The sequence below is a fragment of the Pochonia chlamydosporia genome (genome assembly GCF_001653235.2).
Source record: "Pochonia chlamydosporia 170 chromosome Unknown PCv3seq00015, whole genome shotgun sequence".
In the NCBI taxonomy this organism is placed as follows: domain Eukaryota; kingdom Fungi; phylum Ascomycota; class Sordariomycetes; order Hypocreales; family Clavicipitaceae; genus Pochonia; species Pochonia chlamydosporia.
In genome coordinates, this window is record NW_019154050.1 from 554,577 (window position 1) to 581,797 (window position 27,221).

Here is a 27,221-nt window from a genome sequence, read left to right on the forward strand (position 1 = left end):
CTCGACGAACTTTGCCTGCACCGTGCCTCATGAGGCGCAGGTGGCTGTCACTGTGGTGCTGCAAACACTTTGGCATGTGCGGAAATGGCATTGGCTGTGTCATGGAGGCCGAAAGCGTCCTAAGGAATGCGATCGTCACTTCAGAGCACTCGGTCATTCACTGATCTGTTGGATATGATCTCATCTGTTGGCTTTGGGTAAAGTATATGGATGGCCCTGGCAGGTATTTCCTGGCCGCAAATGAGCTAATGAGATATGTTTTGATGCACTCGAACTTAGTGATGGGGCTGTGTGTTACATTAAATTACGTTCTATGTTGGCTGATCCAAGCTTTCGTCATTTCGCAATCTCCCACACGTTATATAAAATTGGCTATCGAGGACAAGTAGCCCCTTCGCTGCACTCCTCAAGTCGGAGGACTTCTCTTAACCTGCTTTTGCTGTCGCTAATGGGCCTGCTTGCCAACAATAGGCTGGAGATGTTATGTGTGCACATGAGGGCATTGCTATGAAGTAAATGCCTTCTAATATTTGATTGTAGGTGTCTTAGCCAGTCTCAAGACAAACTCATACACCCCAAGTGTGATTACTGCCGACGGAACAGAGCGTACAAGATGTGGTGTCAGACCGCCGTAAAATCCACGCCAGCCCTCTGTCTGCCATATTATTCGAAAACACTGCAGGAGACCAGAATATGCTTGCTGTCCGTTCTCTACCGGTGCTTGACGCAATCGCGTTCTTACAACCTATCAAAAATTAGCTTACATTAAGTGGCAGATATTAGGCGCAATACTTCGTGAGGATACGTCACTAGAACAGCGGCTACTTTAGCACATCCGGCGGCGCCACTTGTACTGGCCCAGCTGGCTACTTCGCCGAGGGCCGGTGCATCTGTAGTTCTGATCCTGGCCAGCGATTTATGGAAGACTGTTTTAAGCCGCTCATATATCACAAGATGAATGACCGTTTCAGCTGTGCCCAAGTAGCTGGCCGTCAGCCCTCGGTAGAGCCCTTGTATGCCTTCAGACCGAACGACTTGCCGTATGCAATCCAAGCTGCCCCTATATCGACGCATTAAAGAACCTTCGTGTGATTGAGCCATATCAAGTTGCAATCTCGTCTTCACGAGCCAAATTGGGTTCGTTACCGTTGCAGTTGCTAGGCCTGCGGCGACAGCTCCCAATGCATGTACAATGGGTTCGTCAGGCCCAAAGCCTAGATACCGAACACCGAGCTGTTTGCAGTTGCCGTAGACATAGAACTTCACGGCGGTTGCAGGGACAACGCCGGCTAGGCTTGGCCCAAGGCCGCGGAACAAGCCATGCCAACCCTCGCGGCCCCTAATTGTGCCCATGGTACGGAACGTGTCATAAACATGATGAAGGGGGGTTTTAAACGAACGAAGCCCAGATCTCGAGTCGCGTAGGCTAGTGGAAGGAGAGGAATATAGATCTGACTGAAGTCGAGTTCTTAAGACGTCAAGAGGAGAAGTAATGGTGGCCGTCACCATGCCTCCACTCCTGGGAATATGTCAGTCTGCAGCCTTCATATCAGAGCTCTGAAAGATCTTACGCGCCGGCGAGTAGATGCACCCAAGGCTGTACCTGAGGCTTCTTTGTCTCATTTACCGCAAGTTGCGGCAGATGAGTAGGCTCCTGGGTACTCACCACCATGATCCTACGATGTCTGGAATTGCAGAGCGGCAGTGGATATTTGCGGCAGAAGATTCACCAACGGGGCGGCTCGGCAAAATTAATTTCCGCAAAGAAGAAAGACTGGGAAGTGGGGATTATATACACTACACAATGCAACTAGTATGAGAACATCGATTTTGCCAACCTTTGTAGAAGCAACCGTGCCAGCCCTCATTAAAAAAAACCACGTTAGTGGAAAAAAAGAGTGTCATGGCTATGGCTGAACTACTTGTGCTTATGGATCCTGATCATTTCGCACCTGATCCGTTACAGGATGAACAAGTCGTTTCGCCAGTTGCACCACAGCTAAAACACGTGTATGGTTCGCTAGAGGTGGCACCAGTACCCCCACACCCTCCACACCTCTCCTTACCAGTTCCACCGCAGGACGTGCACTTCGCCATAATAGGTGCTTTGATCTGCACAGAAAACAGTTACCTTTGATAGACAACAGAAAATGGATGTTAGCATTTGTTACCTTGAGATCTAGTTTCGTGCTATATGAAGCTGAAGATGAAGGTTTCGATTGAGAGTGAATGCATCTTGAACTTTCTTCCCCGGAGTCAACCTCATTTAAATGTTTAAGAAAAGCTTTGTTGTGTGAAGGTGCGGTAGCATAGGTGGGAGGTTGCGCATTGCAAATTCAGCTGGTAACCTAGCGCACTCAACACCTGTGCACCAAGAAAACAAGCTGGGCATTTGTACGCACAAATCCGGGCGTTGAGTACGCCTTGCAAAGTGCAACGGTTTGCATGAACCTGCGGCTGGCGGGGGATAACTCACGGGATGTCAATTACTAAAGCGTGCAGCTGCGCAAAAAAGTGCGCACAACACTGGGCACTGTGGCGTGCGCAAGACTACGCGTCGATTCAGCTTAAGAGTGCGCACCGTCCTTAGTAGTCTCATGCAGGCAATTTTTAGGCAGTTTTGAAAAAAGCAAACCGTGCGTAAATCAAGGCATTTTCTGCGCGTACATCTGAGCACATGAGTAGTCAACACCCATGCTTGCAAACAGCACTTCCGTGATGAGCGGAGCTCTCGACTGAACTCGTCCCTCACGATCATTAAACAAACTGCTCTTGAACCAGTACGATCATGGACAGATGTCAGGATGAATGCGCTGTCTGCTTGCTAGATGAGATTCGTGAGCGAACTTCCATATTTCAGGTATGCAAATTGTCGACGTGATTTATTATCGTTTGAATTGTTGTCTAACGCATCAAGGCTAGCGGGAGGTCTCAACACTGTATTCACGCCTTCAGCGACGTCTCAAACATCATGAACTGGAGACCGTGCATGCCAATGTGAAGGGCCAAATACGTCAAAAAGAGAATGGAATTAGCAACAGAAGTGCAGCGAATCGCGTATTGCATGTTTGTCCCTCTGATGATTGCAACGGACCAGACTCTTCATTTGATCGGCTCCATGACCTCATCCGACATTATGGAAAACGTAGGTGACCGTAACCCAATTCAGACAACTTTGTATAACAGTACCTATCCTAGATTGCTCTTGCGAGGAGGAATGCGTACGCTGCCACAAGGAATTTTTCAGAATGAATCAATTTTGGCAACACAAATGCGCTCTCAAAAACCCGACGAATGAGGTAAAGCAACAGATAAAAGAGATGCGGATGAAGGCCGGAAATGAACTTGAGAAGGCTATAAAGTTAACAAAGAGAACTTCTACTGCGAAAAACACAGATTTTCCTCCCGCAAAAAGGCAGCGAGCGGCAGACTCGAGTGTGTCACTCGCCAGCGATATTATTCAACCTCTCCCGAAATCTTTGGATGGGCAAGATCTACTGCAGTCAATTGACGCAGGCTTTGCTAATCAAACTCTATCGGCAAGTCTGACGCCAAACTGGCCTGAGCGGGCAGAGCATGAACATGCTCCTATCTGGTCTGTACCTCCGTCAGTGTATAATCAACATGGAGGTGGAAACGAAATATCTACTCCGTTGTGGCCGCTACCTACAATATCTGGAAGCTGCGTCGCGAGTATGCCTTTTACAGAAAGCACTGCCCTTCCCGTACGTTTGGACACTGCACAGACGAGCCAACTTCTAGGGCCTTGAGTGCTCAGCAGAACGGATTGTCTTCAACTTTCTTTCGCACTTTCGCTGTCGTCTTGTCTGACCATCGGTATTTGCACACCATAAGTGTTCGTAAATCCTTCGAGGATTTGAAACGCCAGCTTCGGGTGGAGAATCGCGCTGCGTCTCTATTAGCTTAGGACAGTCTGTTAGGGTCATGAAATCTTACATTCCGCCTTTATCCATGCGAACAGAAATGGAGTCACAGCCGTTCATTTTCAGTGAAGCCCTAGTTATTTCCAGTAGCCCATTTGCGCTTAGGAAGCCTTTTAATTTTTTGGCATGAGATTTCTCATAAAATTCCATTCGTGAGCCAGTGCTCCAAACTTGTATAACCACACGTCCAGCCTCTTCTGGGGCCGTCGAGAAAGCAAAGGTATGTCCCGGGTCAGCACTGAATATTGAACTCGATTGTGGATTCGGATGCTTCAGATATGGTTCGAGTATCGGCCGAATACGCTGCGCATTAGTCAGAAATGTACTGAGAAATTTTCTTCCTGCCACATACCGCATCCCCGAACAAGTATCCCGTGAAGAACTTAAACCCCTCGTTGGTACCGGACAAACCCTGCGCATCCAAGGCGTTTACTATGGCTCCGACTGTGGCATCCTCTTGATAGAAAAGACCCTGTTCTTTGAAGAAACCTACAGAGTCGGTGGCAGCCACGACTTCAGACACCTTATGCGGTCCCCAGGCTCCGCCTTCTGATGGCTCCGAAGGCTCCATTAGTTGTGATATTCTGAGCATCGTCGTCATGTTGGGAGTAGGTCAGAAGTGCTGGTTCTCAGGTGGGGGCGGGGCAGGACTTGGCCACGACGGCAGAGTGATTTTCCGAATTTTCGCCTTTTGAGGGGCATACCCAATTAGACATTTTTGGGATACACTCAAACCTTTAATGCATTGCAATAGGTGCCTAATCACCAGTATCAAACAGCCCAGCGAACTGGAGAGGGAAAATAAAAGAGTCCAGCACCACCGCACACCACAGCACTCACTGGTATGCCCATCACTTTCTTTTGACTAGTATATACCTCGACTAAAGGCATCGTTGGTAGTTAAGAGTGAATCCGTATACCTGTTCAAAATGGCTGTATGCCCGGTTTGTAAGGGCACTGGCGAAAGCGAGAAAGGCTTCATATGCGGACGATGCAATGGAGCAGGAGAAATTTGACTCGCATTGCATTTGCAACGGTCGACTGCAGACTCTCGGGCGCCGAGTCACTTGTTTCGGCATGGCTAGCTGAACCTGGTTACATATTGTAGACTGTCGTACAAACTGTCAATAGAGATTATCTTTGCTTTCACCGTAATGGCCGTATCTCATCAGTATCACAGTGCAAGTGACGCATGTGACGACATTTACCGACCTGCGGGATTCATCAGAAGGTGGAGATCCATGCATGTCTGAAACGATGCCTGAAATGGGCGCATTTGCGCGCACGACTTTAAAATGCGCGCAGGCATACTCTAGTGCGCACCGACAAAGGCTACGCACAGATAGCCAAAAGTTCGAGCATTGCTCGTAGCCATATAATATAGCAGTGATGAACACACATGCTCTCCGCGATGACTGATGGTTCGACAGAGCGCTTTCGAAATTGCCGGCCATGGCCACCGCACAGATACACATAAATGCGCACTTGGGTGACACGCGCACTTCTTGTTTGAGTGCGCAATGACTTCATGAGACGTGCGAGAGCAAGTCGCCTGCTCCAATAGCCGTCCTGCCCACTTCAAGTGAGCTGTGTTAATCGTACTGCGGAGCATGGTTCTACGACGAGAAACCTCAGCCCGCCGTAGTACTTGCGATCTTAGTTCTCGGAAACAGATTGTGGGTAGGACATGTACTTTTTCGACTTTGTCGACGATGAATGGGTGCAACCTCTTATGATGTGGCTTGCAGATGAGCTTGTTGCTTCTTGCGTTGATGGTCGACGGCTCAAAGGTCTCGGCCACTGTCTCGCTGGTCAAGGTGCCGAGATCATGACGAACATGTAATATCGCAACCCTGTTACCCATTTCCGGCGACATGAACACTGTCGCATGTAACCTGCATGTTAAACCATTTAGAAGTGGTATGCAAGTCAGTTCAGTGGGCGCTCACTCTTGCCTACTTGTAATGATCACCTTGGATATTCCCTTTCTGGTCACATTATTCTCCCTCTAACCCACTGGATGCCTGATTCTTCAATGATGTACCTCGTTGGTTCTGTGTTTCCTATTTGCGAGAGAAGCAGCATTGTTTCAACTAGATGATAGTCACACACAACCCAGACCATACGGTAGGACCTACAAGATTTGATTTGCAAGGGTTACGGCACAGTGATGGGGGTTGCAGAAGAGATGTTGGTTGGCATCAGAAAGGGAGTGTATCGATCAATATAGATCAGAACCAGCCTACAGCAACAAACTCTGATATCAAACCAATGTACAAGAGCACTTGGGGTAAGAGACAAGAATTGATCGGTATATAACGTCCAAGATTTCCGTTGAAGGTCTGTGAAGTTTTAGACAGAGGTCTTCCTACCAGTCTACATTGGCTCGTAACTATTCTTGAAAATGGCTGAACGTCTTATACCCCAGTCTACGAGAGGTGAAGAAGAGTAAGCCAACATTGTGCCGTCATAAGTGTGAAGAAGTTTGCTGACAATAACAGGCAAGGCATTTCCCCAACGCCTCGCCCAGTTGGAAGCACTCTCCCTGCGCCCTTAGTTCAATCCAGCGAGACGGACTCATCTGGGCCATCGCGTACACATTACGAAGTAGCTGAAAATTTGGCACCACATACCAGGTATTTATGTGTGCTCTGCAGTGTATATACGTGGCTAAGAAGTACTAGGACATCTTCAGCCTTACCATCTTGTGATTCAGAACTCCCGGATACGGCTGGGCCTATGGATTCTTCGACGGCCCGTACAGTGGTAGATCAAGTTGATATTTCAGACTCTGCGGGTGAGTTGTGACCAACTCCCCAGCCAGCTCGTCTCATACCGTCCCGTGGCACACCACAGCAGTATTCGGATCCATATAATTACAATACAGTCAGTCGATGCCCAATATTATTGCTAATTGTTTGTAGACCCAAGCGGTCCTCAGGGCACGCAACATGAACTGGGACATGTTACCCACACCGATGAATCCTACGAGCGGGAAGCCACAATCTCAAGCAGTCCTAACTCCTCTTTGTCTCCGGCTGGCAGCAGAAGCGGGACAGATGCAACGGAATTCGATGAAGGTGATGGACTACGTGGTATGAACGCTCATGACTGCTTGCCACCACTTTCGGACCATGACAAGGCAACTTGGGCGAAAGGGGGGCGCGGGTAATAGTTTGATGTATCAACTTCGGGACACAGGGGATGGCTATGTCCACGGCTAAGTGCTCCAGTCACTCATTTTGCATTACACAATAGTATCGCAGCTTCACCCCGACAATTGACAGTACTCATACGCCAAGACCAAGCCGCTCATTCAAAGCAAGCACAGTATTCTATTGCCTGGGAAGTGACGGCAACTCTAAAACTGCCGCCTCACAGGGAGCAGTACTGCAATGAGTATTTAATTGGCGTAAACTCGCTCTTTTAGATAGTATTGCAATTGAACTTATTGTTTTCAATTCTGGCTGACAACTCTCATACCTGTGTAACGTAGTGGCACAGGCCGTGCCACTAGGTAGTGACTCATCTGCTAAAAAATGTCATAGTACATGTCTCAAACCAAATCAACAGATAGAAACACAAGAGTATCTGGTTGCCCGATTCACAGAGAATATTTTGCCCCGATTATTGTCAGTTAACCAATCAATGGTGCTATGAAATTATGGCTATGCATTGTTCAATAGCAAGGTAATACCCAGTGTTGCTTGACTGGTCCGTTCAAGTTTGGTGGGTGGACCCGGTTTTAGAGTCACGAGTTTGACGTGCATTACCACAATATCTTTTTCTTAGGCATCCACTGCCCAGAGCACCTCCTACGAAGATATAAAAGGCCAGTTCCGTGACAGGATTTCATAGACACACGATAATACAAACAAAATGGCTCAAGAAATTCGCTACAAACTCCTCAACCTTGAGCTGCCTCACGGCCTTCTGGGTAGCACCATTGACAACCTAGCTTCTCTACCCGCCACAAAACATGTGGACCAGCGGGGTCGACAGGCATGGGTTTATTATGAAACAGTGCAGATTGGAAGATACACTGATGTACTCTTGAAAATGGTAGGCGAACACATTGCTTGTCAGTGGCACCGAACTAACAGGAACAGGATTCTTCTATCAATGATATTATTCGAGATCGAGGGTTGGAAGTTTGTCCCATCGAGAAAGGGCCGCGAGTTGTCCGTACCGGGGATGGCCCGGAGGATTTTCATGTTGCAAGCTCTAGTCATATTGTCATACTGACTCCGATGACACATGAGAACACGCAGATTCAAGTGGCAGGAGTCGGGGAGCCATTTTCGACAGAAACGTTTGTGACTGCTGGGAAACAGGATTGCTTGATGATATACCCGGAGACGAAATTCCGTCTCCGAGTTCCGTATTACATGATGGATCGGACCGTACGCAAAGTTTAAGAAATCGAAGTTGAAGCCTCTTATATTCATGTACTCTGCTCGTTTTGGAATAAACCACTATTCGAATTGTCACATGAGCCAAACAGTGACATATCAAGATTCATTTCCATTCTTAACGTGTCCATCCAACTGGAATTAGAGGTAAGGTAGGGGTTGAATGGCGGAAGACTGTCATGAGCGTTCATGCCCATTCCGAAGTCCATCGCTGGATCGGTGTTAATTAGCCCTGATAGGTCACCAAAAGTAGGGGAACCAGTGGTGCCATTCTGCATATCCTGGCCAGGCCAATCACTGTGTGCCGTGAAGGGCTGTAGCGTAGTTTGGGTTGAAGGGTTGTGAAAGAACTGTGCAGGCTGATGTTTACCCTGAGAGAGTGACTTGTTCCGATTTGAGTTTTTGTGTGGTAGACGGTGCTCGTACGGCACGCCCAAGTTTTCGTCTGTCATATTTTCGGACATTCGTTTTCTTTTCTTTGCGCGCCTCGGTTTCGGATATCTGTCCAGCAAAACGTCAACTATTACATAGACAACAGCCATCGAAGCCGCAGTCGACTCCTCGGTAGAGGCCTCCCCGTTCATAATTCGCAGCGCAATATTAATGTTCTCTGCGTCATCCTCGGAACATGTCGCACGTTCCACCCTCAGGTCGTACGGTATGTGCCTCGCCAGCTTTGGAGCATGCCGAAGGATGAATTCTCTGGATTTATCAGGCTTCAAATGAGACTTAGCAATGCCAACCAGTCTGTCTCGACCCTTTCTCAATATATTGTCTGAGGAGATTTCATACAGCATCTCTCGTCGGGCTTTCATAAAGATCAACTGATCCAGTGTCTGGCATGTGCGGTTATAGTCGGCTTCTGTATACCACGAGTGAAAGCCAAATGGGTTTATTGTTGGCACAGTGTGTGGGCCCTCCACTGTCTCTTGCTCGGGTTCTGTGTCCGATTCCGTCTCCATGACTTGCTCTGTCTTCGGGTCGATCGCAGCCAGGCGCCGCCACAACAAGTCAATAAAGGAGGTAAGCCCATCGTAGAAGAAGTCAGTATGGTCTCCGTCGTCGTCATGGTTGCCACCACCACCGCCGTCAGTACCGCTATCACTACAGTCGTTTTCAGCATTATTTTTGTCTGTGTCGGTGATTTTGTCGTTACCAAATTTGGGCATGCCGAAACTTGCAACTGTGTAATCGTCAGCGAGGCATGGTTTGCTGTCGTTTGAGGACTGACCTTCTAGGAACGTAAATATTGTGATTGCGGTGACGCCATAATACTCAGCTACTTTCGATACTAGTTTGAGCATTCGGTTGACGGCACATGTACAGGCATACATGGTCGTATCTTCGCGTTTGGTAGGTCGAGGAACAGATTGTGGCCATAGTTTGGGGTGTGTTGTTATCCCAGACAAATAGTATCCCACACTGCTCGTAGAAGCGACGGCCGTCTTCAAAAAGTTTGTGTGGGAAAAAGTTACAGAAAATATCTCATGGCCCTTTACTCCATTTTCCTTACATTCTTGCCAAAACTCCCTGAGATTTATGGTGCGGCCTGCGCTACTTTTCATTCTAGCCATGGCCGCGGATTGTCGGATGCCTTTTAGCCTTTTGCTTTGCGCTCTTGTTGGCTTCCTGACAAGTATTTGGCTACCGGTGTTAAAATATTTTGCGTATTTGAGAATGCTCTTCTCCACAGTCCCTTTCGTTTTGTCCTTCGGAGTGTCTAATTGCGCGTCGAGTTCGGACTCTGCATCATCTGCATCATCTGCATCGTCTGCATCGTCTGCATCGTCTGCATCGTCTGCATCGTCTGCATCGTCTGCATCGTCTGTATCGTCTGTATCGTCGGTATCGTTGGTATCGTCGATCGGAGCTTGGGGAGTGCCTGTAACTCGTGCAGCAAACCCCGACATGCTCGGATCAGATGGACGCTGAGGTGAGTTCCTCTGTTGACTATTGACCTCGACCTCTCTGTATCCATAGGTTAGTTCCCCGACTCGGTTGCAATTGCCACAGAACGCACAGTTTAGGGCCAAGCCAAACGCCTGACTTGAAAATCTTTGCTCGAGTGTCTTCCTGAGGAGCATCATGATTCTGCAAATTCAGCTTCAGGGCGCATCGTACATGTGGAATAGCATCTTCGTTACAAAGTTCGATTTGGAATTGCTCCTCGATAGCGTGAAGGTTGGTGCTATAAGACCGGTACAATATCCACTGGTTGCCAGAAACTTGTGCTTCCGCAACACACCTGGAGAACTCGTCGTCGTTAAGGAATTCCTCTCGCAAATAGTCGGAAATCTTGGCAAGCAAATTCATCTCCATCTCCGTCGTGAAAGAGGGAACGAAGCTGACGCCAGAAAGAACGAAAAAAAAAAAAAAAAAGGCGAGGGTATCCCTGGCTACACCCTTCCTTGCTACTTGGAGCAGGCTCTAACATCTTTGTAATAATTAGACTATTTCACTGAGCTACGCAACGGAATGAACGGGGATTAATTCTTGCCATGCATATTGTGGTCTCGGCGAAGTTGGCCATTGGGAGGAGGGGTGTCGTTTGGTCGACAATGTCGACATCGTCGACCAAATGACACCCCTCCCCGAAATGGGCCGTCTCGTGCTGTACTGCAAGAAGTCACATTGCGGCCTGTTCCCCCGGCCATGTGAGCACAAAAGTCTTTTTGTCATCTCCATTATCCATTTCCTAGCTAGGAAATTTGCCCAGACCCTGGTGCTTTCAGGAGAAGTTTGAGCCTCTATTGTCAACCACAATGCGCGATGGAAGTTACCTCAGATCGGACCGACCCCGGCATCAGAGGACAAACGATTGTTGAAAAGTCATGATGGAACTACTTAAAATGAGGCTGTCCATGCAGGAATGGCGGTGAGTTAGTTGCCTTGTTGGCGCCATCATTCCATCTCCGATACTATGCTGCAGAAAGAGCATTCAACTTTGACCCTGAGTCAACAAATCGGACTTTCAATTTGCTTCGGGCCACAATTTCTCATTCTTACAGCAGCAGTACTGCTCACAAAACTCATACAACATGACTCACCCAAAAGCCGCAAATTTCCTTGTTGGTTCATGTCTGTCTTGTTGTTTCTTATTGTGGCAGGACTTGTGGTTGGTGTATTTTTCGTGGTGGTAGCATGGACTGGTCTGGGAAAACATACACCAGATTATTGGGCGGATATCGAATTATCTTTCATGCTACTCTGGAGCATGCTTTTAGAGGTGAGTGCAACTTTTGTATGAAGTGGGTAATAAGGCTAACATCAACAAGAGTGTGGTGTTCACTCGCCTGGTAGCGAATGCCTTAGGAGGAACGTTGATTAAAAGATTATTGCAACTCTTATCTGTTATCGGTATTGCGTTGCTAATAGTGGATATTGCTTTTTTCGCAGCAGACTTGCGGGTCGGGACGTTTATTCCGTATACGACGATGTTGGCTGTAGCTTTATTTCGTGGATCGATGGCACTTGGCTACTGCATTATGCGTATCATAGCGGTTTTTCAAAAGACGGGAAGGAAGGGAAACACCTGGGTCACTCTTAACATCCGCATTCCTTTCGAAGTGGCCGGGTTTGCACTATCATTTCTCTCGCTTTCTGACAGATTATCGCGCATGGATTACAAACTGGTAAGTGGCCTTTCTAGCTGTACCGTAAAGACACTAATCAAGTAGGTTCAAAACGGTATATTTGTCATTATTGGGATTTTGCATGTTGCCACGCGAACTAGGAGGTATCTCAAGGACAAAGTCGAGAACCGAAAAAATAGCATGTTGGAACTAAGTAGTGCGATACCTGGAGAAGGAAGGCGAGCCATGTCAGTATCGGACATATCAAGAACAGGCACAGTAAAGGGTGACTCCGAGGTTGAGCTCGTGACTAGGAAGGACAATGTATAGTGTACTGTTGATAGATCCGTTGTCATACAGAATAGAGCGGTGTGCAAAAGCCAAGCCAGGATAGCTGGGAAGGACACAATGCAGTATCTGTAACCCACCTGCTTGAACATGATATAAAGTAGAGTTCAGGTCAGTTTGGATTTGCATGGGCATTAGAGGCTTACATCCCCAAGGAGCCCATTCCACTGCATAGACCCCTGTGGCGGCACCACCATGAGCGCTTTCATAGTCTGCTTCTATATAGCCCAAGGATGACAAATGGAATATTGACCAAGCCGGAAATCTCAGTCGACCTTCTTGACCGACTGGCGTGAGGCACGGGCTACGTGAGCTTGTAAATGATATATAATGAAAAGTGATAGCTAACTCCCACCTGTAGCAAATTCCTCTTTTCCTCTCGTCCTTTACCCTACTCTATCGCACGAAGGACGATGCTTGGCTTCAACGCCGCGACCCGCCTACATCGCCGGGCTATGGCATGGGCAGATGGCATCGTGGGGATCGAACTACCAGAAGATACGCTAACAAAGCTTGAAAAACAAAAGGCCGCCGCGCTTCTCGTGGCACAGACTCGTCTTGCGAACGGAACCCTTCAAAAGGCGCATTTGCAATCTCTGGTAGAACTAGTATCAGGGATAACCAACAGGTAATGGCAACTCCTCGACCAATATCAGCACAGCGTGTTTGTGCATTGCATGAATGCACCCTCAGCAAAGGATATGCAGCCGATAGATACCTTTCAAGCCCAACAAACCACTGACGAGTACGACTCTAAGGAAACCACAACCAAGAAACGCAAAACAACCAGTGTTTCAAGGCAAAGCCATGCCCAAAAATGCACCAAACTCGCATCTTTAACCAAGGACCATGCCATCCTTCCGACTGAGCGGAGTGGGGGCAGAAGCTTGTCGAATGAGGTCAAAAATCCAAAAGACGAAGACGAAATGCTGACACCTCGGCCTGGGAACCTCTACTTGGTTCGGTGTCGCCAGTCAGAATACATTCCGGCCGTTGTTCTATTTCCCGGATCCGCTGAAGGCCTATTTTCGGTTGAGAATACTGACCTTATGAGTTTGAAGATATGCTGTAGCTACAATCAGCAACAGAACATTTTATCCTGCCGATATACACGGGGAATATGCTTCCCTGTCAAGCTTTTTAATTGCGACAATCCAGAAAACGGAGATGACGAATGGGTGTCAGCGACAAATCTCAGTCCATTAGATCCTACTACAAGTTTATCGACGCCACATGCGAGAAGGGTTTCAGAGTATATGCAGAAATATGGTCATTATGTAAACGACTCTGCTGCGAAAACCCACTTAGTTCCACAAACCGAGAGAAGACGAAAAGTCCCAAGTCGTAGACTGGACGATACAATTCCTCGCAGCGAAAGTACGCGAACTCAAGTGACCAATAATGGGAAGGACAAACCTATGGCAATATCACGATTGGTTTGAAGAGTGATATGCACTCTGTAGAGCTATGTCCGGTTGTTCCGCTTCAGCTCATCCAATTTCCGCTTAAATGGTACCAAAAATGTATATGTTCCGGGCCAGTCGCGAACGGATCCAATTCGCGAATCGCCCGGAACATATATAAAGTTTAGAATAACCGGGACTTTCAAAGAGCATGAAGAATATTCCCTTCTCCTACCTCCCATTGTCCCGATTTGCGTGTTCTTGATTGATCATGTAAGTGAATCCAGCTGATCTGGAGTGTACGAGGATTAGAGGGTTTAGTGTGGTCGCAGGGACATTAGCCACCCATGGGGGAGTGCAAAATGTACCACGATTTGGACATTGCGGTAGATTTTGCACTCCCCCAAACGTATGTTTGCCGTAACCGGTGCAACCAAATTACTTTCCCCAGGTGGACAAAACGCACCGATGAGAGGCCGAACGCACGGTTCATGGCTGGCAGCAGAAGCAACCCGATATTACCAACCGCTCTATCCCACGACAGCCTCATTTTCCAAGTTAGAGTCCAGCAAAATGAAGCTGCCAATCTTTGTATTTTAATTTTGATCCCTCCAAGTATAAATTGGTGCCAGACCCCAAGGATTTAATCCACATCAGCTCTTTCTCCCCTCAGATGCTGTGGGATGTATTCTTTGACTCCTCAAAATGACCGAAAAGAATAAATATTGGTGCCTGGCCATTGCGGCGTGGGCGAATCCCGGAAGCGTGCATAAACCTGAATCTACCTCTACTGAATACGCCTCCGACCAGCTTGCGATAGCTGCCGCCAAAAACCCTCAGGACTCAGGCATTGCCTTGCTAAACGAGGATAACATCACGGCTCGTTTGCAAAAGCTAGTGGACTCTCGGGGATTCGAAAGCATGCTCAAGCTCCGGCAATCTCCAACGACAGATGATCTTGAAAACCTAGTCAACATAGCGTCCCATCTAAAGGAACTTGACTTTCCAGAATATGAGGACCGCGAGGAATACGCTGACGTTATGTCTCCAAAACAGCTGACTGAATATCTTTCGTCAATCCTTATAGGGCGGATGTGCAAACTTCTCTGCATCAATCCTCCAGAGACATTGTCCTCCAAGACTTTATATTCTGAATTGCTACGATTGTACACTGTTGCGTCTTGTCCTAGAGCTGGTCTACCTCCACCACCACCTCCTCCTCTGTATCAAGTGGCAGTACGTGGCAGCTTATCGCAGGGAATACGCCCAGCCCATCCGTCCAATCAAGGACTGAATCAAGGAAGACTGAAAATACTGCGGCCTCATACGGTAAGTTGCTGCTAGTTATGCTCATAGAGCTCAAACTACAATATCTGACTTCTCATAGGAACAGAAGCAGCGGGGTCTTTTCAGGCGAGTTTGGGACGGTATCAAGAAGTTTGGACACCGCGTTGGTGGCTCGCTGTCAGACGGAGCATCCCTCCAGAATGCCCACCTTCACAAATTCTGCCCTGCGTACTTAGGTTGTTCAACACGACCAACATGGAAAGTGAAGGTGGGTGGGAACTCCACCCATCGATCAAAAGCGTTATGGCTGCAAAGTTTCTTGAAGTGTTGTACTGGTGGCGGCTGAAATTGCGAGGTGGTTGGGGGTTGGCGGTTGCTTCTGTTGAACATGATACAACATCACGTGCAGGGTCCAGCCCGTGCCTCCCATAAATAGCGTATGTTGGCGGCAATCTCTAGGTTACAGAATCAACACACACTTTCATCTGTGTTCCGTTGTGACCTTCAACAGGTTCATGGCCAATGCACATAGATATAAATCCACGCCTGTCACCTGTCTATTCGTTTGGTGTTTGTCGCCTATATATTTAGTGTTTAGCCCTCTCTTTCACGATTTTCTTTATAGTTTTATCAGTTTTTGTCCAGCTATACCTTGATTACTACATCTGGTTTTCTCTCGCCATTTCAATGCCTTGTCAACGACATTACGAGGGGGCATTGTCAATACATCGAACAATACATTATGCCAGCCTTTACTGTTGCCATATCTATTACTCCGAGCCATGCGAATGCGACGAGAATGGTGATTGTACTGAGAACGTTGATTTACAATTCAGCTTCGAAATATGCGGGGAGTGCAAAGCTGTTCTTCACCAGAAACCGATACCAACGGCTCTTTCGATACTATGTCTAGTTTGGGCTGCTCGGGACCATATTGTGCGCGGGGACATAGTTGATTGCGCTGCGATTGCTTTAGCGGCTGAAGACCTAGATTATTTCAAGAGACACGAGGGCTGTGGGTGGACTGCGCCGGAACTTGCTTGGCGAGAAATTCGACGCATTATTGATGATGTAGATCCATCGTCTATCTATATTGTGGATGACCGCATCTCGCTTAATGGGAGTGAATACGACATGGAACGAAACATGGTGGATTCAATAATTGAATACGTAGGGCGTGGTGTAGTTATTGAGATGCCGCAGTCGTAAACTCTTCAATAATTTCAGCTAGAATACGATGGAATTAGACATGGATGTGCGTGGTGTGGGTGTGCAGGTGATTTTGGGTATCCGCCTGCATCCAGGCTTTGCGGTGGGTTTTAAAAGGAATTTGGACTTTTGCTTGCTATTTTCTGTGCTTGCGGTTGGATATAGCATTCTTGACCTATAAATGGGTGCTGAGCCTAATTCACTTCCCCTTGCAGCATTAATGAAGCTCTCACTTGTAATTAGTCGACACGTGCTCAACACTGAGAACTTCCTCCGAATATGAATAATTTGCCAACACACTTCTAGCTGTTCGTTCTTCCACCTTCCATCCCACTTCTGAACGCCTTTTTATCCCCGAGGATGTCGGACCAAGTCAACACGCTCTTTGAAGGCAATTCGGGGTCAACGTATCTGGCCGGTGTGGCACAGACATCGGATGAATGCCTACCCCAGCACACATATCAGCGGATGCATCAGCAGATATATGAGAAGCTCTTCTGGAACCGTACAGAGATTTATTTGGAAAATATTCTTCCTCAGTGGCCTATTTTCCATCCAGACGAAGTAAGGGCTATGCGGCAAAGATATCTTACTTCGCAGAGTTCCGACAACGATCGACTATCTATATTAGTTCTGGTTGATTTGGCGGATATTACAAATCCGTTTCATAGCCAGGATATTCTCGAGTTCCAGTTCAGTGTCCTATATACAAGAACCCTACAAATCCATGCACTCTTGGCACTTTACTGGGTATGTCGCGGATTTCACAGCCTGGCGAACGAACATATCGTTAAAGCATTTCACCTGGGAATGTTCTCTTGGTAATATAGCATCGCATCCGGTATAGAATTTCAAAACCTAATACTTCAATAGCGCTCAGTGGGATGGTGCTTCGTTGCAGCGGCATTTCCCAGATATCGTTGCACTCTGGTGCTGCTGCTTCATTGTCTGGTAAAACCTCTTCAGTCCCCTTCCCGTTTCCTCAGCCCAGAAAGGTTTAGCTAATACCAACAGCGAGTATCCCATACATACAGAAGTGAATGCCATTCCAAACTTGTATAAGTGCCTACCATTACCATCAAAAGAAGATATCATACGAAGCTTCGGTAGTAATGCGGGAGCCTTTTTCGAGCTCCGAACCGCTTATATCTCACCACGGCTTGCCGCAATTTCCCGACCACAGTTACAGTGTCCGACTCTAGAGTCCATCAAAGTCACGGGCCCTCTCGCAATCCTCAAAGACCGCTATGTAAGGACACACAGGTTCGGTCAGTCTCTCGCACAGGGGGATTTTACGTCTGTCGCGTCGTACATCGAAAACCTACAAAACTCAGGCCCAACCTACAGACGTTGGGCATTTCCTTCGTAAGGTTCTACTCGCACCTAAAAACGGCCTCTGAAAGGGAAACACTGACAACGTTACAGGGAAAGATTCTGTCTGTACAAGTTGGCAGCCATATGTTCCAATAGCAGTCAGAGACATACCTGCCTATCGCTAGTTCAAAAATCGCTTGATTACTTATGCCCGCTCCCCGAGTGCTTTACACATACGGACTTTAACTCAATATGCCTGCTATACTCCAAGTTATGGGCAGCGGAGCAGAGAGCGTGCTAAGATTTCGACAAGTTTTGGAAGGGCCGAGTAGGGTGCGGACGAAATGCCTATTATCGCAGTAATCATTTGGATAACTATCTTGTATTTACGTTTAATTTGTTGAAGAAGCTTAATATTCATACCCGTTTATGCGTCCATCAAGTGTATTGGTGACTCTATTGCGATTGTTTAATAAGCTTTTTCTGCGGTCTTAAGCCGATATCGCAAGGTTGGCATGGTTAAAAGACGAATTAGAAAGTGGCGAGAGAGACTGAGATTGTTGTTAAGGGCTTTGACATATCACTTCAACATATTATATATGCACCATTCGCCGCTACGCTTTAGCAAACCGGAGCTAAGGTTCACCACTCAAAGACAGAATTTACTGTAACTGAACGAGATTTAGGTCGACAAGATGCTGGAAGAATATTTCGAATGTGTAAGTCTGTCAGTGCGTACCCGCAGATCTTGACTAACAGCTGCTATAGCACTGCAAGATCTTACATCGCACTAAGACCCGTTGTCCTACATGCAACTATTTATACAATGTTTTCCGCGATCAAGTTCAGAGAAGGGCGTATACTCCTATCGGCTCTCATCCGACAACGTTAGTATATGAGACACGAGATAATGAGGGAAATTGGAGGCAAGTTTTTGAGAAGGATGGTGAAATACAGTGGAATGATAAATGGCATAAGAAATCTTGTTGAATAGTGTGAAACATTACAGATGTACTTCAATTCTACTGGTAAGCTCAAATTTACTGCTATTGTAATACGGTATAGCCGCGTTCGCTTAAACCCACGACGGTCGGTGGCGTCAGAGTCCCATCTATAAGTAATGGCCACTACCGCGGTACTGAATGTCGCTGTTACATTGTAAGTACTCATTATTCGAGAATGGAGATCTTGTGGAAACGTATCCCTTGTGACCTTTTATGGGTAGATCATGGTGCAGTGCAACACAGTCTCCCTTTGCGACCTCGCGACTTCCAAATCGAAAATCTTAAGGAATTTAAGAAAAATTCTATTTATATTTGGAGCATACCGAATAGTAAGTAACTATATGTTATCGGTTCTAGTATGCGACTGACATTCTTAGATACACCACTTCCGGACAATATGGTAGTGCGGCACATAAATCATGAACTCTATCAATTGGAATATAAAAGTAAAATGACCCAGTCATCGGATCCTCAACAAACACTGGAAGAATTTATTCACTTAATTGGATGGCGCTGGAAAAAGAATGCATGGATTGCTTGGAGGTCTCTTGTAGGTGGGAATGCGGGGACTACAGGAGAGACAGACCATTACACGGACGAGGTCCAGGATTAGGCCCGTCCGCGATGCTGGCTGCACTAAGATGTCGGCTACGCAACGGGATCGCGAGGTCAATAATGAGAGCCTCAGGCACTAACTGAAGGAGGGCTATAATTTGGATCTTGCTTTATTCCACTTAACCTCTCGTCTTCATCATTCTTCGCAGCTTCTATTTCTTAATGTCCTGTCCGATACTTGCAAGAGCCTCTCTATCCAAAATGCACTCGTCCTTCTATAACTTGTGTTAATGTATCTACCTTTCCCTCATTGGCCTTATTATCCCCCGAGACTGTCCTGTGACTAGTATGATGGCTTTCACTGCCCCATCACTTGCCTCTCATAATCGGAAGACAACTGCGGCCGTAGCTTCACGCAGAGTGGGAATCTAAAGGTAAGTGTTGTTAGTAATGCTATGAATAGACACTTAACAAGCTAACATTAAAACTTCTCTAGGGTTATATGCATCGTCACACTTATGACAATCCTTATTCTTGTGTCCGAGCTCACCAAAAAAAAAACAAGCACATACGGGCTTTAAACGTTTTATCTGCAAACTTGATAATTGTGATAAGGCCTTTATGCAGCTTCGTGATTTGAAGGCCCATTAGAAAAAAGTCCACAAGCAAACCTTGAACCATTTCCAGCCTCATTTGGCTCACCTGGCCTGGGTTGATACTTGGAATAACTTTGGAATGGTTGGAGGCGGGCACAACTATTAGATGGGCGGCATGCCTTGTGACTATGAGCTCGCATGTAAGCTATTTATATCTATCTAAACTGTGGTGACATAATAGTGCCCTGTTTTACATTTTAGTATATTATGGTTGGACATTAAAAGTGCGGATCAGTTTAACCCACCAGTAGTCGTATGTGTCTCCTGCTTCTGTAGGTTTAACAGACACGACAAGGTAGTTTTTCCTGTGCGCTTACTTGCCCGGGGAAAGCAAAAAAAGGAGTTGTGCATGGACAGATAAGGAGGGGTATAAAACGCCCAAAACCTCTCGGTTCTCTACAAACTCTTTATAAATCATAGGTGTTTAACTTTCTTCGGTCGTTGGATCCAAGGTACACGAACCACTCCATCAATCAACCATAGGCCTCCTGAACGGGTGAACGGCCGGTCGCTCAAAGTCTTCATATGAGGAGCAGAGCATACATTACAGAAGACCGAGTTCAACTTCACGCATCGCCTGTCTGCCCAGGATTACAACCTGTTGACTAGAAATCTTACCCCCTCTCATCCAAAACGGTGTAACTGTTGCACATGCTATCAGTACATAAGACACCAGCAAGTATTCACTCACCCCGGAATTGTTGGGATTATATATCCTTGAAATGGAAGAAAATAGTTTCGCCTTCTTCACCGGCCTTTCCCTAGAGCTTATCCTGATGATATTTCGCCAACTTGATTGGCCCGACATCGCCTCGTTAGCCGTCGTTAACCAATGGTTCAACAATGTAATCGAAAGTCACATCTTATATCATCCAGAAGAGTTTGGCTATGCTTTAGCATACGGTGTTCAAGTCAACAACGTCGCAACTATACGCAAGGTTCTGCGTTTTGGAGGGAGTTTAGTCCAGGACTTGGGGGAAGCAAGCGCCATTTGCCCACAAACCGCAACCCCATTTGTAAGTAGCAACATATTCTCGTACTCTCTACTATCTCAGAAGACTGACTGAATTAGCTAGCGGCAGACGAAGAAGATGACTTTGTAGGGTATTCACTCTGCTAAATGGACGCAATGTCTAACGTATTCCGAACATAGAAGCGCATAAGACGTTCCTGGACGTATGATGAGATTAGTAACACAGCTTTGGGCCTTGCAACCTTTCAAGGCAACGCTGACATGATTAGAGAGCTTTTAGAGCTTGGAGCTGATCCATATCATTATGCTTCAGTCGATCGATTGGGTCCCTGGCATTATGTATTGAAGAAGGCACCGCCACAGACTGCACCTCGTCTTGCCGCAGAGTTCCTTCGATCAAACAGAATAGACACAAACAAAATCCTCCCAGACGGTCTGTTGCCGCTTCACCTAGCTGTGGACAGCCGTCTCAACAGTGTTTTCGAAATGCTTGTGGATACGTATTTTGCAGACATTAACCTTACGGCTGGGGCAGCCAGCGAGACAGCTTTGTTGAGGGCAGTATCAAAGCGGCATACACTTCTCATCGACTTCCTCCTCCGAGAACCCGGTATCAAGGTGAATTGTACAGACCACAATGGGCAAAGTGCACTTATACTTGCTGTTATTCAAGGCAACTCTCGCGTTGTTGAAAGGCTATTGTCTAAAGGTGTCGATGCAAACCACAAGGACAAATGGGGACAGTCGGCGCTCACATGGGCAGTAATTCTGAACATACAGGAAGTCTTAGAGCCTCTCCTGGACGATTCCAGAGTCGACCTTAATACTCAAAATACTTCTGGGATGACTCCTTTAAGCATAGCCTCGTGGTACGGAGATTATTATATGGCGACACAACTGCTTCAATACCAAGACATCGATGTCCATCTGCAAAATGAGAATGGCGAAACTGCTCTGTCTATCGCCAAATCTTGGCGTGTTGTCCTCAAGGGTGGTGCTAATTGGAGTGAACCCCCCAAACCTGGATTTGTTGCACGAGACGATATTGGGCGTAACTCCTACAAAGAGAGTTATGACGAAATAGTTGCAATAATTAATAAATACGTTGGTTAACATATATATGGACTTTATAGTGAGGCGCAAAACTGCTCGTGAAGGCACAATCGAGGTTCTTCCCGAAGACATGCTCAGCCTTATTTATCACACCATCCTCCCCTCAAATAGGGCCTTTTCGGAAAGAAATTTCCATCGATTCTACTTCCGATGCCAGCTTGAGACTTAGCCCAAAAGATAATGCTACCTCTAAGTCTATTCCTGGGTGCTTGCCCAATGCACAGAATATCTCTTGGAATTAGTACGTTTCTTGGTGGCCGATCTGCACGCCATCCAGGTTGTCCTATGGAATGGATTGTCCAGAGTAAGCTGTTAAATCGAGATCAAATGCTACAGGGTTAAATCAACGGTGTTGGTGCTCTCCCCAAGGCGAATTGTTTATAAAACCTAAACAGCCGGCTTCTGTTACATCCCTTTTCCTCCAACATTTGCGTCTTTCGAGTAATGTACGTGCACATGCTATGACTACTAAAGTAACTAAACAAGCGTTCACAGACTGGCCGATAATTTGGATCTCTGATCCAGACCGTCCCGGAAAACTCTTACTGCTCTTTACAGATGCACGGAGGTGTTCCAACCACGTCTGGGAAGACATCCGATATACCCCATCAAACCCAGATTACCCTCAATGCGCTGCAGCCTGTCCCACTGGCGATAATAATTTCGGTTATTATTGCAAACGGTGCCGGGTATATTTATGCAGGCAGTGTAAGGTATAACATCGTCCGCTATCCGTAAACATTGCAAAACACTAATAACCCCATGGCATGGGCTACAAGGGACTGTACAGAGAAGCTTGCAAGATCCTCTTACTTCAAACTAACCTAAAATGGATTACACCTGAAGCTAAATTAAGATACTACGTGGTCGATAAATCCTTGTCGGAAGATATCGAAGGCTTTACGCAGGGTGAGATCTAGCAAATGTTGTGAGTTGTGGAGTTCTAGTGTTAACTTTATCACAGCATATAAACTCTCTGAAGCCAGTCAAGACGAAGAGAATCAAATTCTACAGGCTTGTACAAGGTTAAATGTAGCTTGGGTAGGGCGCTTCTACGTTGTGCGGGCAAGTGTTTTGAAGCAGTTTCCAAGTGTAATTAACGATCTTTACAAAGCAATAGATAATGCAGTTGGTGGGATGGCATGTGAGCTGTAAAGTTAAGTCTCTGCAGTTAACCGGCTTGAGGGACAGACAGGATGATAGCTATTGTAGACACCAAAATACATGTTTAATTCTTGGCAGAATAATGTCTATGTATATACCTTGGATGGGCGGCGTAAATAGCTAAGGCAACCATTTGAGCAGTTTACTTGCGTCTAAATTCCGTGCTCTCTTGTTAGCTACTAGCTAAGTTAATGTATGCCAGAATTAGCGAAGTCTGGTAGCTACAGCATGACCGCTTCCTGTGGCTGCTGCGAAAGTTGTCCGCCACTCATGCTGATGGGAGACAGAGGATATTGGGGAAAGCATAAGACTACAGCTTGCATACGAATGTGTAATGAGATAAAAACAGTGCGAATGGATAAATGCATCTTGTCAAATAGATGTCTATTTATACGCGTCCAGGCATTGCGTGCGGGCTATTGTTAGTCTAACGGAGTAACCACTCGCCCGCCCTGATACCCGAGAGTTGTGCCTTGCTCGTGTTTAAGAGTACCTATAGGTATAAAGAGCGCCTCTCAGCGCCAGCCTAGACTTCTTTCTTGTCCTTTTGCCATGCATTAACACTATAACTAGTCTTTCATTTCGGGATTATTGCTTTACCTAGCCCCCATTACTTGTCGCGCCACTATGACACCCATGTATTTAACAACGGCATTACCGAACGACCAATTTAAGCTAGAGCGGTACGTACCAGGCATTGTGCCAGGACCACACCGATATCATTATTACTACGTCTACAAACCGGAGCTTTTACCAAAGGACACCACAAATACCAATATGGTAAAATTAGACCTCGGGCATGACCCATATAACTCCGAGGTCATGTTTTCCGCCTCGCACATATATAATAGCACCATGTTACACAGCCTGCTTCACCATGGTACAATTGGTGCTTTCATGGCCGAGAGAGTTAGTCCTCTTGCACTGGCGCGAATTATTCCAGTTGCTTGTAACATGCCTCAGCCGACCTGGGCCCATATCTCAAAAATATCACTGCTCTCGTTACAAATCGACGCCGGGGCAGTGTACATACAGCCAGAAATATCAGAGTCCAATGATTTCAAGGCTGCTCTTGTCCGTCAAATCGCATCCGCAAGTTTGCATGACCTGCTATCGGCCCTGTCGCCACATTTAAGGGAGCTTGATATTGGCTTTCGAATTGATGGGGGCTTCAAACAAGAGTATCCGGCTCAATTTGGCTTAACCTTGCCAAATATTTTCTTCCGACAACTACGGCATCTAGCCTATTCGGGATTCTCCGATGACGGTAGTCAATTTGTAAACTTCTTGCTCCAGCATAAGAAGACACTTATGTCTATCGCGCTAGAGAATGTTAACTTAAGATCGCAATCATTATCTATTTTGTTTTCAGCCTTAAAGAAGATACCCTTACAAAGCGTAACCCTCTCAGGAGTGTTTGTAGGGAGAGATGGGCTGGAAACGGTTGTTTTTACCAACACACTAAATCTTAGCGACAAGTTTGAGGAAGCACTCAAGACAAAGAATGTCAAAGATTTTGAGGAGTGGTGTGCACTGGAAGTCATTTCTACTTATTAGGTACAGAGGGACGTAACAATTTACTTGCTCATTGTTGGAAATGAAATTGATCAGGCCGGGACCATACTTTGCAGCTAGCATTTTAATTCATCTTGTATCATCCATCCCAACTCTGGAGATCCGGAAGCAATCAGTCTTCGCAACCCAGTACTCAGACAGCCTCCGCCAAACCAACTCCATCAAAGCCAACGTCAAGCATACCATCCGATCCCTGCCAGATGTCAGTTACTCATCCGCTGCATAACTAAAGGCGAACTAGCGAGGCGGACTGCATTATGAAATCAAGGCGTAAGCGTTCATCGGGGAGGCTAAAGCTATCAAACATGTGACCTGTCTTCAGATATTTATAGCTCCTAACCCTCCTGGCGGGTGTTTCTTGTTTCTTTTCCTACACAACGCACACACAAGCAACTCATATCAGCAATACACACCACACTAAATTCTCAGCAGCAATGCGGATCGCACGGGTCGAGCCATACTCGTGGACACACGATGAAACGCACAGAAAGAAACCTCATTTCTCACGGTGACGGCAACGCTACTAATAAATGCTCTTCGTCTGATCATGTCGTCGACGCACACGTCACCTTAGCTTCAAGCAAGCCAAAATGTAACCTCCTATACGTAATTAAGGGCAACAATACTTCGAATAGAGATGGGGTCAGCAAGGAAAAGCGCGATGCAGATAACGGGGCGAACGGTGAAAAAAAGGGCGGGGGGACCAATACAGAGAAGAATGGAGATCAGTCGATGACGATTATGACGACAGAACTTCCTTTGAAGGGACAGAGAAGAAGTGTGCTGAGGGCGATAGCGATGACGATAGTGATTTCCCTTCCATTCAGGACATCTTGCGGTCAGTCGTCGCGGGAGAATCTGCTCACGCAAGTACTGGCATGTTACCCAGAAGCAAACGCAAAGTGATGGAGCACGCTGGCTTTAGTGAGCCCCTGACAAAGCGTCGCACTCTGTCCGGCACAAAACTAGTGGGCGATTAAATGTTTAGCTGGTGAGCATCTGTGTACATCTACGAGACATAGCGGAACATAAGCGAGGAGACCAAGTACGTGATTTTTAATTTAGAGGTCGACTTAAATTAGAGCATCTTGGTGTATTTTATGCATTACTACACTCGGTACACAGCCTCCCACTCTTGCTACCTTCAAATACCTGCTTAATGGCAGCCCAATCCAAGCCAGCAGCAAGAAGTATTTGTAGCTCTATGCGACTTTTGGGGGCGTCTCTAAATCCACTCCCAATGCATACATCGCCCAAGCCAAAGGCATTGTGGCCATCAGTATACCCAAAACCTTCTCGCCTGCTGATGACAACTACGACCTTGCGTTCTTCGATAATTGGCAGTATTCTTGCTCCAGCAATAGTGGTCCAGCTAGCTAGACCCATACCTGCTAACACAATGCCCTTTGCACCACGATCAACTGCGGTTATAAACAGCTCTGGGTCCACATCAGGATGACCGTACAGGATGTCTACCTTTGGGAGCCCATCCCTGCAGTTCCTAATGTCAAAATGATCCCTGTTCGTCTCTCCGTAGAATTTGGGTTTTGAGTTCTGAAAAACGCCCAGCGCACCGGAAAATGACTGGAAGCCGCCAAGTGAGCTGGTATTTAACTTTACCGTAAATGTCGCCGGCAAGATTTGCTCGCTGATTGCGATGTATAACCAATCATCCAGACCCCTTGCATAGAAGCTAACCGCCAGGTTCACTGAACAGAGAATGTTCATAACCCCATCAGCTCCATAGGCTGAACCGGGACCTCACGTCGGCCACTCCAGGACGATTATGCTACTGTACAGTGGCCGATTCGGGATAATTTGCAGCTTCTTCACGGCCCTGACTCGGCCACTTCGATGATGTGGAATGTGAAAGACATCTGCGACAATCGGCTACACAACCTGCACATGGAACACTGGACAAGTGTCCCCATCAGCGATCCGTATGCTGCTGCTGTCCTATCATTATACCTCCAAACAGATCACCCGGTGCTTGGGACCTTCGATGTGGATCTTGTTTTGAATGACATGGTTACACAGCGCCCGAGATTCTGTTCCCCTTTTTTGGTCAGTTCTTTAATGTATCTTGCCTGCGTATGCCCCCCTTTGAATCCGCTGTGGAAGAGACGAGAGGATTAACAAGGCTGCAGCAAGGATACACACGTGTTGATGTTGGAGTACTAAAATTCAAGTATGCCTTCTTTGACGAAGCGGAGCGATATTGGCAACGCGAACGAGCTTCGGATAACGTAGTCAACCTCTTTGCCATTACGACCCTATCTCTTGGATGCGTGATTCAAGGCAAAAATGACTTTGGTAATAAGCTGCTCTTGGAAGCACGGCATATGGCAGAGAGGCTCGGCCTTCTCGATGTTCGTAGTAGTGAAACCGGTACAAATAGACAAGAATTTTGTGATCAGTCCCCTGAATGGGTGAGAGCAGCTTCACACGCCACATGGGGAACCTTTGGCTGGTTGGGGTAATTCTAGCCCAGTGACGCAATCTAACCAAAGGACCATCGCTAATGTCTTGGTAGACTTCACAGTATCTTTTTCGTCGATGATCCCGTTACGATTCCGCCAAATCTCCCAATACCTGGCTCTACAAAGCGGGATATAGCAGGGCCATCACACCCTCTGCCTGCTTACATGGGGCAGACATTTCCTTATACTTGTGGACTATGGACTATCTGGCA

At 46.8% G+C, this 27,221-nt stretch overlaps 9 protein-coding genes across 9 annotated transcripts; 5 read left to right on the forward strand and 4 right to left on the reverse strand.

Annotated features, from left to right (window-relative positions):
- Positions 1 to 566: 566 nt before the first annotated feature.
- On the reverse strand, positions 567 to 1,672 carry VFPPC_11322 (mitochondrial substrate/solute carrier; the record flags this gene model as incomplete). Its single annotated transcript, XM_022428750.1, has 3 exons — positions 567 to 745; positions 786 to 1,511; positions 1,576 to 1,672. The coding sequence occupies 3 exons, from the start codon at positions 1,670 to 1,672 to the stop codon at positions 567 to 569; spliced, it is 1,002 nt and encodes a 333-aa protein (XP_022283930.1).
- A 231-nt stretch (positions 1,673 to 1,903) lies between these two features.
- On the forward strand, positions 1,904 to 2,223 carry VFPPC_17031 (hypothetical protein; the record flags this gene model as incomplete). Its single annotated transcript, XM_018294781.1, has 2 exons — positions 1,904 to 2,114; positions 2,162 to 2,223. The coding sequence occupies 2 exons, from the start codon at positions 1,904 to 1,906 to the stop codon at positions 2,221 to 2,223; spliced, it is 273 nt and encodes a 90-aa protein (XP_018136317.1).
- Positions 2,224 to 2,828: 605 nt separating this feature from the next.
- On the forward strand, positions 2,829 to 3,153 carry VFPPC_18396 (hypothetical protein; the record flags this gene model as incomplete). The annotated part of the gene is made up of 2 exons (XM_022430014.1): positions 2,829 to 2,864; positions 2,923 to 3,153. The coding sequence occupies 2 exons, from the start codon at positions 2,829 to 2,831 to the stop codon at positions 3,151 to 3,153; spliced, it is 267 nt and encodes an 88-aa protein (XP_022285002.1).
- Positions 3,154 to 3,793: 640 nt separating this feature from the next.
- On the reverse strand, positions 3,794 to 4,545 carry VFPPC_14907 (hypothetical protein; the record flags this gene model as incomplete). The annotated part of the gene is made up of 3 exons (XM_018292675.1): positions 3,794 to 3,908; positions 3,958 to 4,247; positions 4,297 to 4,545. 3 exons carry the CDS (start codon positions 4,543 to 4,545, stop codon positions 3,794 to 3,796), a joined length of 654 nt encoding a protein of 217 aa, XP_018136316.1.
- Positions 4,546 to 4,825: 280 nt separating this feature from the next.
- Positions 4,826 to 5,023, reverse strand: VFPPC_18395 (hypothetical protein; the record flags this gene model as incomplete). Its single annotated transcript, XM_022430013.1, has 1 exon — positions 4,826 to 5,023. One exon carries the CDS (start codon positions 5,021 to 5,023, stop codon positions 4,826 to 4,828), a length of 198 nt encoding a protein of 65 aa, XP_022285003.1.
- Positions 5,024 to 8,388: 3,365 nt separating this feature from the next.
- VFPPC_11326 (daxx family domain-containing protein) lies at positions 8,389 to 10,675 on the reverse strand (the record flags this gene model as incomplete). The annotated part of the gene is made up of 3 exons (XM_018289554.1): positions 8,389 to 9,539; positions 9,588 to 10,324; positions 10,377 to 10,675. The coding sequence occupies 3 exons, from the start codon at positions 10,673 to 10,675 to the stop codon at positions 8,389 to 8,391; spliced, it is 2,187 nt and encodes a 728-aa protein (XP_018136314.1).
- Positions 10,676 to 14,384: 3,709 nt separating this feature from the next.
- VFPPC_18394 (hypothetical protein) lies at positions 14,385 to 17,790 on the forward strand (the record flags this gene model as incomplete). The annotated part of the gene is made up of 6 exons (XM_022430012.1): positions 14,385 to 15,008; positions 15,067 to 15,234; positions 16,482 to 16,996; positions 17,049 to 17,126; positions 17,190 to 17,540; positions 17,601 to 17,790. The coding sequence occupies 6 exons, from the start codon at positions 14,385 to 14,387 to the stop codon at positions 17,788 to 17,790; spliced, it is 1,926 nt and encodes a 641-aa protein (XP_022285004.1).
- A 2,636-nt stretch (positions 17,791 to 20,426) lies between these two features.
- VFPPC_11333 (ankyrin repeat domain-containing protein) lies at positions 20,427 to 21,790 on the forward strand (the record flags this gene model as incomplete). The annotated part of the gene is made up of 3 exons (XM_018289556.1): positions 20,427 to 20,720; positions 20,777 to 20,803; positions 20,858 to 21,790. The coding sequence occupies 3 exons, from the start codon at positions 20,427 to 20,429 to the stop codon at positions 21,788 to 21,790; spliced, it is 1,254 nt and encodes a 417-aa protein (XP_018136312.1).
- Positions 21,791 to 25,003: 3,213 nt separating this feature from the next.
- On the forward strand, positions 25,004 to 25,435 carry VFPPC_18393 (hypothetical protein; the record flags this gene model as incomplete). The annotated part of the gene is made up of 1 exon (XM_022430011.1): positions 25,004 to 25,435. The coding sequence occupies one exon, from the start codon at positions 25,004 to 25,006 to the stop codon at positions 25,433 to 25,435; it is 432 nt and encodes a 143-aa protein (XP_022285005.1).
- Positions 25,436 to 27,221: the final 1,786 nt, after the last annotated feature.